The sequence below is a fragment of the Ammodytes marinus genome (assembly GCF_949987685.1).
Source record: "Ammodytes marinus genome assembly, chromosome: 5".
Lineage (NCBI taxonomy): Eukaryota > Metazoa > Chordata > Actinopteri > Uranoscopiformes > Ammodytidae > Ammodytes > Ammodytes marinus.
The window spans coordinates 25792416-25805824 of NC_137234.1; the positions used below are offsets into that span (position 1 = coordinate 25792416).

Genomic DNA, 13409 nt, shown 5'->3' on the forward strand with positions numbered 1-13409 from the left:
GAATTCAATGACGAGGAAAAAACGTTACACAATAAATGAAGATCTGTGCAAAGACATTTTTCTAAAAAAAAAGTAACACAAAAAGTCACACACACACAAGACTTTTGCGTAGGAGATTGCACACTGCGGTTTATCTCTCACACGGAAACAGACTGCAGTCTGTCACTCCACCCTTGTGGGACCCTTTGGGAAGGCTTGGGTCTCTAACCAAAGGGTGACAAAAAAATATGTCCGGCTCGGCTTGCTTATTTTGGTACCCTTCCCAACTTCCGACTGTGGTAATGCAAGCAATTTGAGTACTGAACCGAACTGTACCGCTCAGTGGAGACAGGGCTTTTAGTAGCACTAAACAACGCTGTATGTGTCAGCTATAGCAGAGATCTGATCATCTGAGTTTGGCACTTCCAATAATATTCTGATTGTACAGAATAGAGGCAGGTAGCATTACAAGGCAAGACCAAGTGAACCACATCAACAAGTATATGTGTTTGAGATATGTGCTGTGTTTACCACACAACTATCCTAGTGCCCCCAGTCACTGATTGGCTGGTGTCCTCTCCTGGCTGACATAATATGGGATTTGTTCACCATTCCACTTGCTTGTGAGGCTGCTGTCTCTGTTAGCATTATGCACTGTGTCAGTGTGTGTGTGTGTGTGTCCCTGTGGTTCAAGATAGAGGAGCTGTATGAGGCCTACTGCCTGCAGAGGAGACTCAGGGATGGAGCCAACAAGATGGTGAAGGCTTACAGCAGCTCTCCAGGCAGCAAGGAGGCCAGGGAGAGTCTAACCGAAGCACACAAAGGATACAAAGAGTACACAGAGGTAAGACAGAATGAACAGTGCATTAAGATGGAGGGGGGGGGGGGGGACAATTCATCCAAAATGAATCAAAACCAACATTCCGACCCTGTTATTTTGATTTGGGACCTGTCCAAGCCCCTCTTTTTATACTCTTAATAAGCAGTGATTTAGTGAGATGTTTAAAATGGCAATATTTAAAATAATTTATTCGATTAGAAAGATTTGAAAAGTTATTTATTTTCTACCTTGTGAGAGAAAGTTGATTTTTACTGCTAAACTGAAATGTGACATTTTCATTTCAAGTGATGCTTTGATTTCGGTTGGAAATTTTCAATAAATAACCATCAATAGATCTGTGCATTTCCTTTATTTTCTTTTAATCGGAAAGATAAGATAGTTTTAATAGTTTAACTTATATACAGAACAAAGGTGTCAGTGAACTATCAGGGCAAAAAAACGAAATAATCGTTCATTAAAGGTTCAGTAAGCGAAGCGTTGGTTCGAGGTCAAATCAGCCAGCCATAAGAAAAATGTATTGTAATCCTTGAGAATAGGGCCAATGTATGAGCCAGTAATACTGGACTACTTTAAAGAGCAATAACATAGCAACACTGACAGGGATCTGTTAAATACCTTATCGACATCCTAATACCAGTCTCCCTCTCTCTGTAGAACATGTGCGTATTGGAGAACGAGTTGGAGAACCAGCTGGGGGAGTTCCACATAAAGATGAAAGGTATGAGTAAAACAACAATGAATTTATTACATTTTTTATTTTACCTTTATTTAACCAGGCTGGTCTCAGCTGCCATTTGTCTTTTTTTTTCTTTTTTTTTAAACGAGTTTTGCTCTTTTTTTTTGCCATGTGAATGTGCCGTGTTTACATAGCAATCTAAATGTAAATCACATGCTCTGAAGGAAAAAAAACAACAGAGATGGTACACACTCATAATCACTGAATAAGACACTGGATACAGATACAGAAACAGTTCAGTAGTTTGTTGATAGATTTAAAAAAAAAGTATTTACTTTAATAAAACAACACAATATGGATATCTCCCGCACTGTTTCTATCATACGATCACTCTTAGGGATTCCCTCTCAGCCAATCACTGTGGGCATAGAAGGTATGAACATGAGGTCATCCATAGCAACAGGGTCAACCCCGCCCTCTTATCTTAGCTTAGGAGTTCCTCCCACTCCTTAGTAAAAGTTGTTCTTAGCAGCTTTGCGAATATGTTTTTAGAAATGACTCTTAACTAAGAACTTTCAGAGTACTCTTAGCGCTAAGATAAAATATTTTCTGAATACGGCTGGGTTATAACCTAACCTCACGCATCAAATACTATATTCATATTCTCCAGAGGTGAACAAATAAAGCTTACTAAATAGAGTCTTATGAATACTAGTTGCAGTACCTACCTGTAGCCAATTTGATGAACCTTTACGGGCTATTATGATGTCTTTACACATTTCTGTCATCACAGTTAGTTCCCAATCAGACTTTTATGTAGGTGTAAGCATGTATCCATCTGCCACATTAGCGAAGAAAAGTGTCACACAAAAGTAAGTTTTCACACTCATATCTATATTAAAATAAATAAATAGTCGCGAAGATCCACTTATACAAGGACTTCAGTTGCTGAAAAACAGTCATGTTGGCTGTAAATTAAGATTATGATTTAAAATCAGTGACTTGCTTATGTTGTATTGAAACTAGCACACCTCCCCGTAGAGATATAAATCCTGTCCCAAATGAGGCTTAGAGGCTCATCTCTTTCTAATTGTCTTTCAGGCCTGGCAGGATTTGCTAGATTGTGTGCTGGTGACCAGTATGAGGTAAGTCCGTCTGTTCCACTACTTATGACACCTAGTGCTTTGTCAAACAAACCAATGTGCCAATTCTCATTAAATGTCACTGAGGGCGTGCCTGGTAAATGAATGTGTACAGGCCCTGCATACTAACAGACTCACTCTGGATGGTGTTGGACAATTTTACTATGCATTTTTCTTTTTACGAGCTATAACAATCCTGGTTATATACTGTAAATACAGCTCTGGAAAAAATTAAGAGACCACTCCAAATATTCAGTGTCTCTCGTTTAACTATTTTTAGGCATATGTTTGAGTAAAATGAACATTTTGGTTTCATAATATAAACTACTGACAACATTTCTACCAAATTCACAATAAGAATACTGTCAATTAATTTCCATTAAGTAATGTAGAGATGAAGATTTAAGAAAAATCCGGACTGGTCTCTTCATTTTTTCCAGAGCTGTATATAGGGGAGAGTGGCCTAAGTTGTGCCACTTTTTACTCAAAGTGACTTTAAAGTGAGGCCTTGACAGTAAAGTCTCCAACTCAAATATGTACATATATTTCAGGGTGTTGTGCATCCTTGGCAATAAAAACTTTGGATCTGGAATAAACTGTTGAAGAAATATAGCTTTCGGAAAAAAAAGTTGTCTTGTGGCACAACTTGCCCCCAGTGTGGTGTAAGTTGTGCCGTTGGAGAGAATACCATGGGGTAAATTGTGCCATTGATATATATCTCATAAACTGTAATGCAAGACAAATCCATTAGACAATCACTTGTTTAAGGTGTATTTAAAGTAAATAAAGTAAATATTTGACAAAGATTGAAGGACAATTTTCTTAAACAAGGCCTAGCAGATCTAATGGTTTTACCTGCAAAGCTCACAATGACAAAGTCACCATCATCATCTTTCTGGCCAACTGAACTCTCATCAGTGGTGTCGTTAAGTGGAATGGAGATGTCACTCTCTTCTGAGCTACTGTAGACAATCACTTTCTTTTGGTGACCAGCGTATACAGCCATGCCAATGGCACAACTCTCAGAAATGTACTTTGCACTAGCTGCTCTGCCCTTGTAGAACCAACTGCCACCTGGCATATGCGATCCCCCTCCATTTCTGCCTTTAAATCAAGGCTCAAAACCCATCTGTACACCCTGGTTTTTCCTCCCCATTAACTATCTTACCTCTGCACTACTATCTTTGTTTATATGTGGATGTCTGGGCTTTATGTCACAATGTACAGCACTTTGGACAGTGCAAACTGTTATAAATGTGCTTTTATAAATACATTTTACTTACTTACTTACTTATAACTCACCCCAGGTCCTCTGGCACAAATCACCCCAACCCCAGAATTTTGGATAATAAGCATGATGCAGCAGTTTAGGGCTGACATCGTGCTAACTATATAGACACAAAGTGTAGCATACTAAAGCACTAAAACATGTGTCAAATGTTTTCAAACGTGTCTATAATTGTTCAGACACAATAATCAAAAACCCTTGATAATGGAAATTTTACTTTGAAAGGCAAAAAACTGTTTTTTGAGCTTAAATGTGCTTATATCTTATTCCATGTTTCTCCCTTCTTTACAGGATGAGTTAAATGGATGGCTCTTCTTAAATATGTGGTCACATTTCCAATTTCTTCTATGGTTTTCTAGAAACAAGGGGTGGCACAACTTCCCCACTAGCACAACTTAGGCCACTCTCCCCTACTCACATTCTTTTTCTTCTTCCTCCAGACATCCTGTTATATCTTTGTACGGATCAGTTTTCTAAATTGTACACAGTTTGTGTCACTTCAATTTTTTCTATTCTTCCTGCATTAAAAATCAGGCATTGTTGAATCAAAACTCAATACTATTGCTACATATCTAATTAAGAATCCCATATAGCATTTAGTATACTTTCAAGTTTTTCGGGACACAATCAGCTCCTTTTTTCTGTGTTGTCTCACCATCCTGACCATGAAATATTGGCCCTTTTTAAAGTTAAGTTACTTTATTAGTCAATGGTTACATTGAAATTTATCTTTCCACACATCCCCTCTCAAGTTACCACACTTCAGAGGGGGTCATAGCACAGGGTCAACTGTAGTACAGCGCCCCTGGAGCAGTTTTGGGGTTAAGTATCTTGCTCAACGACACAATGGTAGAGATGGTGGGCACCATAGACGTAATACCAACCACTACTAGTTTTACAACTGACACCCTCCTGTCCGGTACCGGGATCGAACCAGAGACCTCATGGTTACTGGACGGCCACCTTTCCTCTAGGCCATCCTACCAGCCCGTGTACAAACAGGTTGTTAATGAATAATGTTGCTGAGGCGGCTCCCCTGATATCGATCAACATTCCTTTGCGGCCATTCTGTTTATTGATGAAGAGGAGAGGTGTCGTGAACCAGAGGGTTAGACAGGTTCACTTAGTTCTCTGTTAAAAGGGCTGAAGATGCTTCACATTTAACAACTAACCTGTCTGGACTTTGATGAATGCCCATTGTGTTCTAACCTTCAGGTGCTCATTCCATGGTAATTTTGTGTATGTGTGTGTGTGTGTGTGTGCGCGTTTGCAGATCTTTATGAGGTGTGGTCGGCAGCGGTGGAAGCTGCGTGGCAGAATAGAGGTCAATGGTAAACAGGTGTGGGACAGTGAGGACGCAGTGTTCCTGCCCCTCATCAGTGAGTTCCTCTCCGTCAAGGTCAGTCCCTCCCATTGGCTCCTGAGTATGTATGCTTAGTTCTGATTGGTAGATGAAAGCATAGTGAACACTAGCCATGATCATGAAATAGCCTGTGCATACTTCATGTTGTCCATGTATGAACTACTGTTTAGACTCATTGAGCACTGGCTAGTCACTTATTGTGTTCTTTTACCTGATGGATTAAATGAGGCATTCTGCAATGCAATCTTCCAGTGGGCACAAGCATGTTACTGATGTAGGCCATGTGTGTGTATAGGTCTCAACCTGCAGCTGTTGAAGGCATGTTCAAACTGTATTTCCGTGGTCTCCTAGGTAACAGAGGTGAAGAGCTTAGCCAATCACGTCGTAGTAGGAAGTGTCTCCTGTGAGACTAAGGACCTGTTCGCTCCACTGCCCCAGACGGTTGCTGTGGACATTAATGACCTCGGGACTATTAAGCTTAGCCTGGAAGTCACCTGGAAGTAAGTTTGGCCTGCACGCGCTGTCAGTGTATCCAAAGAGAGTTACTAAGCTTTATGAATACTGACTTGTTTGTTGATTTAATCAGTGTTATTTGTTATCAGAACATTGCTTGGATCATATTGATTTGATTTGATTTGATTGAATATTATATTTGTTATGTTTATTTCTTCCTTTTCAGTCCTTTTGACAAAGATGAGCCAGGCTCTGTGGCCAGCACTGTCAACAAAGCTCCCTCCGTCAGTAAAAGATTCTCCACCATCTTTAACCAGAGTCCACCTGACACTCCGTCGCTCCGGGAACAGGCCTTCTATGTGAGTTCTGCTCTATTGCTGTTGCCTCTCTTTCTCCGGACTCTGCAGAACCCTGGTGGTGGCAATAAAGGTTCCAGATAATGGACGTTTTAAAGGATTTATTGAGGCACGTGGTGATACATTAACACCGGTGGACTTGTGAGGAAATGTGTGGTTTCTGAACAGAACAGATGTCTAGCATGAGACACTACTATTATACAATCAACTCCAATATATCTTAACATGTATAACAACTTAAACACAGCTCTCTTGCAATATTAACATTAATAACAGAATGGTCATCCAAAGTCTGTGTAGAAATCTTATGGTAAACATATATGCATAATTAACACACCAAACAGCAAACAAGCTAACATTCTCTTTGCTTTCATTCTCCTTACCCAATTACACTGTCAACACTGAAACAAGGGGGATCTACTTACAGTTTTATGCACACACAAATCCCAACAGGACTGGTGAATACTAAACTGTGCATTTAAATGTTAAACTAAATAGTTCTTTGTGAACAAATGGCTGCCGTGCCCAACCGTGAGCCAGTCTTCTCTGTCTGATTCCTGGAGCAGAGTCACAAGGTCCTTTTAACCATAACAGCAGTTAATATTGCAAGACGGTCTTCTGTCCCGCTTCTCAAGAATCACCGAAATTATGAATTAAAAGCTTGTTTTGTTTTACATTGTGTAGCTAATTGTCATTTATAGATGCTGCTGTAATTGTTCTCAAGCAAGACATGAACATTCAGCATGACCTTAATGCATAGGGGAATATGAGTGAGAGTATCTTCATCATTTAGAAATGAGATTGCATAGATAATAGGAGTCACGATTATTTTACGATTAACTGTGCAGCCATATTGCATACCTGCGGAGAAGAGAAGAGACTAGAGTTGAGTTCTGTGCTTTAGAAGCAGTGGTGTAGAGAGGTTTCCCTAACCGTTCCTTTCTCTCCAACCTGCTGCCTCTCTCCCCGGGTCAGTCTCTGCCTCGCAGTCTGGCCAGGCGCCAGCACTGGCCCCTGCTGGACACCTTCAGAGATACACTTAGTGTGAGCTGCTCCTGTAGCGACAGCTCACCAGCAAGACAACACACTGAAGTAAGTCATAGAGTAGCAACACAGAGCCCACTAGTGACTGGAACCATAGTGTCACACAGTAGAAACATAGAACGTTAGTGTTTGTCTATGGAGTGGAGGTAAGAATGTATACTGTATTCACTAAAGTAACCCCGTTTTCACTCATTGTTGGCTCCCCTAGAATCTGCTGCTGTATTGTTTTTGTCCAACTGAAAATCCGCAAACAAGACTCTCCAATAAAATAAAATAAAAAAAAATTAATTTCAAACCCAAACATAAATTTTGGGAGTTGAGGTGGAGTTCTGTGTTCACTGCCGGAACAATTTCACTTCTACAATCGTACCTGTGTCAGAATACTTACCTCCTTAAACTTACCAAAAAACTTTTTTTTTTTTTTTTACCACCTGGAAGACATAATTGTGATGAATGGCACCAGAATGTTTGGACTTATTCAAACTATCTATGTATGGGTCCATATCTTCTCATCAGTCCACTTTGACAACACAGCTGTTCTCTTTCAGAACATGCTGCGCCATCACGAAGAGTTAGAGAATGGAACAGCATGGTCCAATTCATCTGAGTCCTCTGATGATTCGTCCAGTCCTCAGCTGTCTGTAGGAGGGCTACGCAGCTCAGCACACAATAAGGTAACACACACACACCACATACACGCTATATATGATCTGCAGTGCACAGTCTATCATTATATCATTATCTTTGGAAATACTGTATACCATTATAATACAATTATTTTAATTTTTTTTATCATCGTCAATATTGTTGTTGTCATTTTTTGAGAAACACCAACTACATACAGTATAGAGGGTGCGGCTTGGACACATCCTCAGTGATGAACCCAGGTGTCATTGGGTGTTTGGGGTCTTAGATCATCAGACACTTGGCCCTTTCAAACCGCCGAAAAATCGGAGCTAGTTCCGAGCTAGTTCCGAGCTAGAGCCAGTGTTTTGGTTTCACACCGCCAGAGACGTTTCAAGACGTTTCCGCCGCTGTTGTTTTGCTTAAAGCTAGCGCTAGCTTTAGCGTTAGCCACGAGAGCAGCGGCGTCAGGCAACGTACACATACGTTTACAGTGACGTCAGCACCAGTCCGGAACTGGCTCTTGGTTCTTTTTGGTGTGAAAGGGGTAACTGTCTTGATCCACAACCTCTTTGAAGCTTTCTCTGCAGCTTCACTGGTGGTCCAGGTGGCCTTCCTCTCCTGCAACCCTCTAAGTGCCAGTCCCTACACAGAAAATTGAGTCTTACTGGTTCTGAAGTCCTGCCCATGTGATGTTCCGGGCTGATGCATGGTCCCAATTAGTCCAAGCTCCTTGCTGACACATGGCCACAGTCCTACTATGGCGTTCTTCCTCCACCTCTGCACGGATCTCTCCCTGGATCAGACTGACGTCTCTCTCTCTCTCTCTCTCGCTTGAGCTTTGTCGTAACGTTGTCTTGTGTGGCTACAAAGACCAGCTTGTGCGACTGCCACAGAGTCTACCAAAACACCATGCCTAAGCCTCGCTTCAGCCTGTGCTACAGCCTCCTGCGCTCGCCACTTCCTTCCAGTTTTGACTTTGATGCCTGCATAGGAGACTTTGCTGTCAGACGAGTCTCTATAGAGCAGCACCTCTCTGGCTCTGGTGACCTTAAACTCCTCTGTCAGGCCAGAGAAGGGAAGCTGGAGCTTGTTGGTGTGCCCGTAAAGAGCAATGCTGCTTAGGCTCTTTGGCAAGCCCAGCCACCTGAAAAGTAACTGGCTAATGTTTTGTTCGAAGCCTTCAACAATGGTTACTGGGTCTTCATATATCAGCAGCGGCCAGAGGAGTCTTGGCAGGATACCGTGCTGGTAAATCCCTGCCTTAAACTTCCCTCTGGGTCCTGACTTGTCTACTGCTGATAGCCATGATTTCAGTTCCTTGTGTGCTGACTGGACTGCCGCCATGACTCTTAAGGTCCTCCACTCTGCCCTTCCTCAGGACCAGAGACCTGGATTTGGCTTAAATATCATCCTCTCCCATGTGGTGAGCCTTTCCAGTCCTCTAAGGAGCCAGCGGCATCCTGTCACTGATGTTGCTGTGACCGTCAGATCGTCCATGAAAGCCCGAATTGGATGTTGGCAGATGCCAGATCTGGACAGAGGGCCCTGCCTTACATTCAACTTCTGCTGCCTTGACAAGCATGTTCATCGCTAGGGCGAACATCACCACTGTTAATTGGATTATTGACTAACTAATGGGTATACCGTAGTTAACTGCAGCTTAGAGGATGCATGTTTGCCAACATGAGGTTGGCCGGCTCTTCTAATAGTGATTAGAATCATTGTCTCACTAATCCAAGTTCCACTGTTCACTGAATGTGTTGGTATGCCTCGTTTCCACTGAGCAGCACTGTCCTGTTCGGGCTCAGTGGAAAGGAGGCTTTAGTCTGTGCCTGTCCATGTGTTTTTTAAGGCAGTGGTGGTGACACCAGAGATCCAGCCAGCTGTAACAGGAAGTCCCGCCCCCCAGCCTGACATCTCATTCTGCCTCAGAGACTCCTCTTCCTCCACTCCAAACTCCAGCCACAAAGCCATCACTGTCACAGAGCCAGCCAGCATCTCCAACCCACACACAGACAGCAACAGGTACCCTTTGAGTTGGCTTTACACTTAATATTCTTATAGGTCAAAATGTTTCTAAATCATTGTTTGGAGTTGTTACATTGGCCCATAAGTGCAGCGAAGAGTCTGCATAAGTGGTATATAATGAGTTCTATTACTAACTATACACTGTAAGAAATTTCCCTGTAAAAAAACATTAATCAACTGGCAGCAGGGTTGCCATTTTCTTACTGTTAAATTAACATTATATGACTGTCAATAAAATTGACAGGATTATGCTGTTAATGAAGAAAACTGTATGAACCTGTTTTTTCAGTAAAAACAGTAATCAACTGGCAGCAGGGTTGCCATTTTCTTACTGTTAAATTAACATTATTTGACTGTCACTAAAATTGACAGGATTATACTGTTAATGAAAAAAGGGATGAACCTGGACTAAATGTTTGTTATGTTGTTTGCACCGTGAGCGAAGGGGATGTTATATTTCATTGGGCAGATCTGTTTCATTCCATATGTAAATTTACTATGTCCCCTATTTGTTCAAATGCTAAACACAGAGAGCAGCTTCTGTTTGTTACTTCAAGACACTTTTTACAATATATTAAGTTCAATGGAATGATTCATTTCTATTGTAAATTGTCTCCTGAGTTGAACTAGGGATCTTGTTTAAGATTTCCACAAACCGTTTGTTATAACTAAAAATAACAGTTAGTTCACACAGAGATGTTTTATTTAAACAAAATGCATAGTGAGGTAATGGAATGAAACATCCCCTTTACTGAGGGTGCAAATAGCAACATAACAAACGTTTAGTCCAGTGCAAGTCATTGTGGGAAAGGGGGCGTCTCTACAATACACTTTGTTGTGCTTACTTGATTTATCTAAGGCAATCCGTTTCCTTAATTCTACTGAGTAAACACAACTCTTCAGTTAAGTAAGACTAACTTGGTTTAATTACGTTAACTGCAATTTCCATTTCCGAGTAGATATAACTCAACTTTAAGTAAACTTAACCAGAGGATATACAGTAAACAACATTTATTAGTTAAGATGTGGATGGATGAGGATTAATGAAGAAAACTGTATAAGCTGTATGTGCAGGCAGCTCATGTCAAGTTGTCCCTTCCAAGTTTGATGGTAAATTAACAGGAAAGTTCAGTATTTTTGAAAAACATTACCGTTCCGTAAAATAACAGCAAAGGACTGTAATTTAACAGACTGCCTTTTATTTTAACAGTTAAATGCTGTTTTTATAAATAACAGGTAAATGCTGTTGAAATCCTGCTGTAAATTTACAGCAATTGTTTACAGTGTATGAAATGTTTCACAGGGGAGAAGAGAAGGTGGCAGACAATGTGCCGACTCAGCTGGACAGTGAAGCGTCGTGTTGTGGAGCAGCAGCAGTGGAGGCTCAGGGCAGCAGCAGGAGCTACTCCCGCTCTCTGAGCCACATCAGTGAGAGCAGTGCTGACGGCCTGGTGATGATTGACAGGTCAGCTGCTGAGGCCGGGGAGGTGATGTCACTCACCTCAGGACTGTCACTCAACGACATAGAGATGGAGATGCAGACGAGCAGGAGTCCTGACCCGCCCAGCTCTGCTGCCACCACACACACTGAGCCAGCACCAACAGCTGATCCAGCCAGCTCCGACCCCCCCAGGACTGAAGCAGGGCTCCCTCTGCCCCCCCCAGAGAGCAGCCATCTATACGTAGCAGAGCGGGTGTTGGTGGAGGAGGAGGAGAGGCCAGCGTCAGGAGCAGATGGTCAGTCCAGAGTAGAGCATGTGCCCCTGGACAGTGGGCTGGAGGAAGCCCTGGGAGCGGTGGTTTCCTCTATGGATGATTACAGGGGACAGTTCCCTGAGTTACAACTACTGGAGCAAGAGCTGAAGCTGCTGCAGGTCACACTGAAGGTGAGAAAAAGCTAAATGAGCCCTTAAACGGTGCTCCATTCAAACACAGTTCAGTTGTGAAAACAGGTTCTTAAGTAGAAGTCAAAGTTGTGGTCAAAAAACACTAACACGTCAAAAGCAAAGAAAAACAGGAGCATTAGTCTTTTTATTTTCTGTGAGTATGAATGGCATTATTTCAGCCACAGAGGGTCTTCTTCAGAGAAAAGATAACAAAGTGATTTATGGTCAGTTTGTGAGGAAATCGCGTGTGTGTGCGTGTGTGTAGGGTGGAAGGCCCAGCCGTTCTCCCAGTGTGGTGAGCCTGGCAGTGGAGACGGCTCTGGGCAGCTTTGACTTCCTCAACATGTCTGACTGGGAGGACGAAGACGAGGACAAGAGGAGCAGGAGTGGCAGGTCAGCTGTTGAACAGGAAACACATTGTGCACACTTCACATTGTTTCTAAAGATGTGGGATTTATTGAAACCACATAAATGTGATGTGTGGAATCACACTATATAAGGCTAGTTCACACGTCAAAGCAGCATAAACAAATATGTATGGGAAAAACTATAACATGAGATTGGTCAAATATTCAAAACCAGCAAACAAAACGACCCTAGACTAAGAGTTTACATAAATGCTGAGAATGTAAGTTCTTCTAACCTTAAGGTGCTCATTCCATGGTAATTTTTTTGTGTATGTGTATGTGTGTGTGTGTGTGTGTGTGTGTGTGTGTGTTTGTGTTTGCGTGTGTGTGTGTGTGTGTGTGTGTGTGTGTGTGTGTGTGTGTGTGTGTGTGTGTGTGTGTGTGTGTGTGTGTGTGTGTGTGTGTAGGTCTCTGCAGGACAGAGGCTGGGACAGCCCCTCCTCCCCCCTCACTACAGGCTGTGCTGCTCTAGACTGCTCCCTGGTGGTCCACCTAAAGAACTGCTGCACTCAGCTGTTGGTAGGCAACACTCCCTGCGTTCCAAATCACATACTTTTTATTTTTCCTACACTACATGTTAAAGTACAGAAGAGTTTTAGGGCCACGGGAGAGAAAAAAAATCAGATAATGAAGATTTATTTTCATTATGTTGAGAAATGTCAAGAATAAAGACGAATACTCCAAATTGCAATTGGAGTTAATGGGGCATCTTGGTTTTTTCAGCATACTACAATTGACGTGCATGTATTGGGACATCCTATATCTTTTTCTGGCATACTAAATAGTAGGAAAGTATGGGGATTGGAACGCAGGGTTAGTTTTCAAGTCATTTCCCGTACTGGTATTCATGTCTGGAGCTGCCATAGCACTCATATTTATGTAACATTGTCACTTTGAATCTAGACGGTCAAAGTTCCAGCTTGGTAGAAAAATGCTCGCAATGCTAATCTAAATTTAGCGAGGGAAAAACTTAAGTTACAACTGTGTTCCTCATAATAAAAGAGTTGTAAAAGTATTGAATTGGAAGGATCTTTTACAATAACTCTGTCGACAGTTGTACCACTATATCTTGTAGTAGTAAAGGTAGATTTATGTTGGAGAGACTGTAAAAAGATTGGTAATTTCTCTGATAAACCTAGTGATTTATAAATTAAACTGCATCTGGACAAAATAGGTTAAGCTGTGGTATATGATTTCTGATTGGTCAAAGAAAACATGAGCGGTAAACTTTGACCAATCAGAGCGAGGCTCCGATTCTCCGTTCTTATTGGCTGTTGGGACTGTCCATTCACTTTGGCACCGACGTTGTTGGTGTAGAG

At 41.9% G+C, this 13409-nt stretch overlaps 1 protein-coding gene across 1 annotated transcript in view; it reads left to right on the forward strand.

Annotated features, from left to right (window-relative positions):
• The window catches only part of ripor1 (RHO family interacting cell polarization regulator 1), a 46176-nt gene that overhangs the window by 24937 nt on the left and 7830 nt on the right, over positions 1-13409 (forward strand). The window contains exons 5-15 of the mRNA XM_080027176.1: positions 608-823; positions 1475-1538; positions 2598-2641; positions 5200-5325; positions 5641-5789; positions 5969-6101; positions 7691-7816; positions 9622-9794; positions 11101-11683; positions 11949-12076; positions 12498-12609. Coding sequence (XP_079883302.1) covers positions 608-823; positions 1475-1538; positions 2598-2641; positions 5200-5325; positions 5641-5789; positions 5969-6101; positions 7691-7816; positions 9622-9794; positions 11101-11683; positions 11949-12076; positions 12498-12609 — 1854 coding nt within the window. The remainder of the gene's footprint in view (positions 1-607; positions 824-1474; positions 1539-2597; positions 2642-5199; positions 5326-5640; positions 5790-5968; positions 6102-7690; positions 7817-9621; positions 9795-11100; positions 11684-11948; positions 12077-12497; positions 12610-13409) is intronic.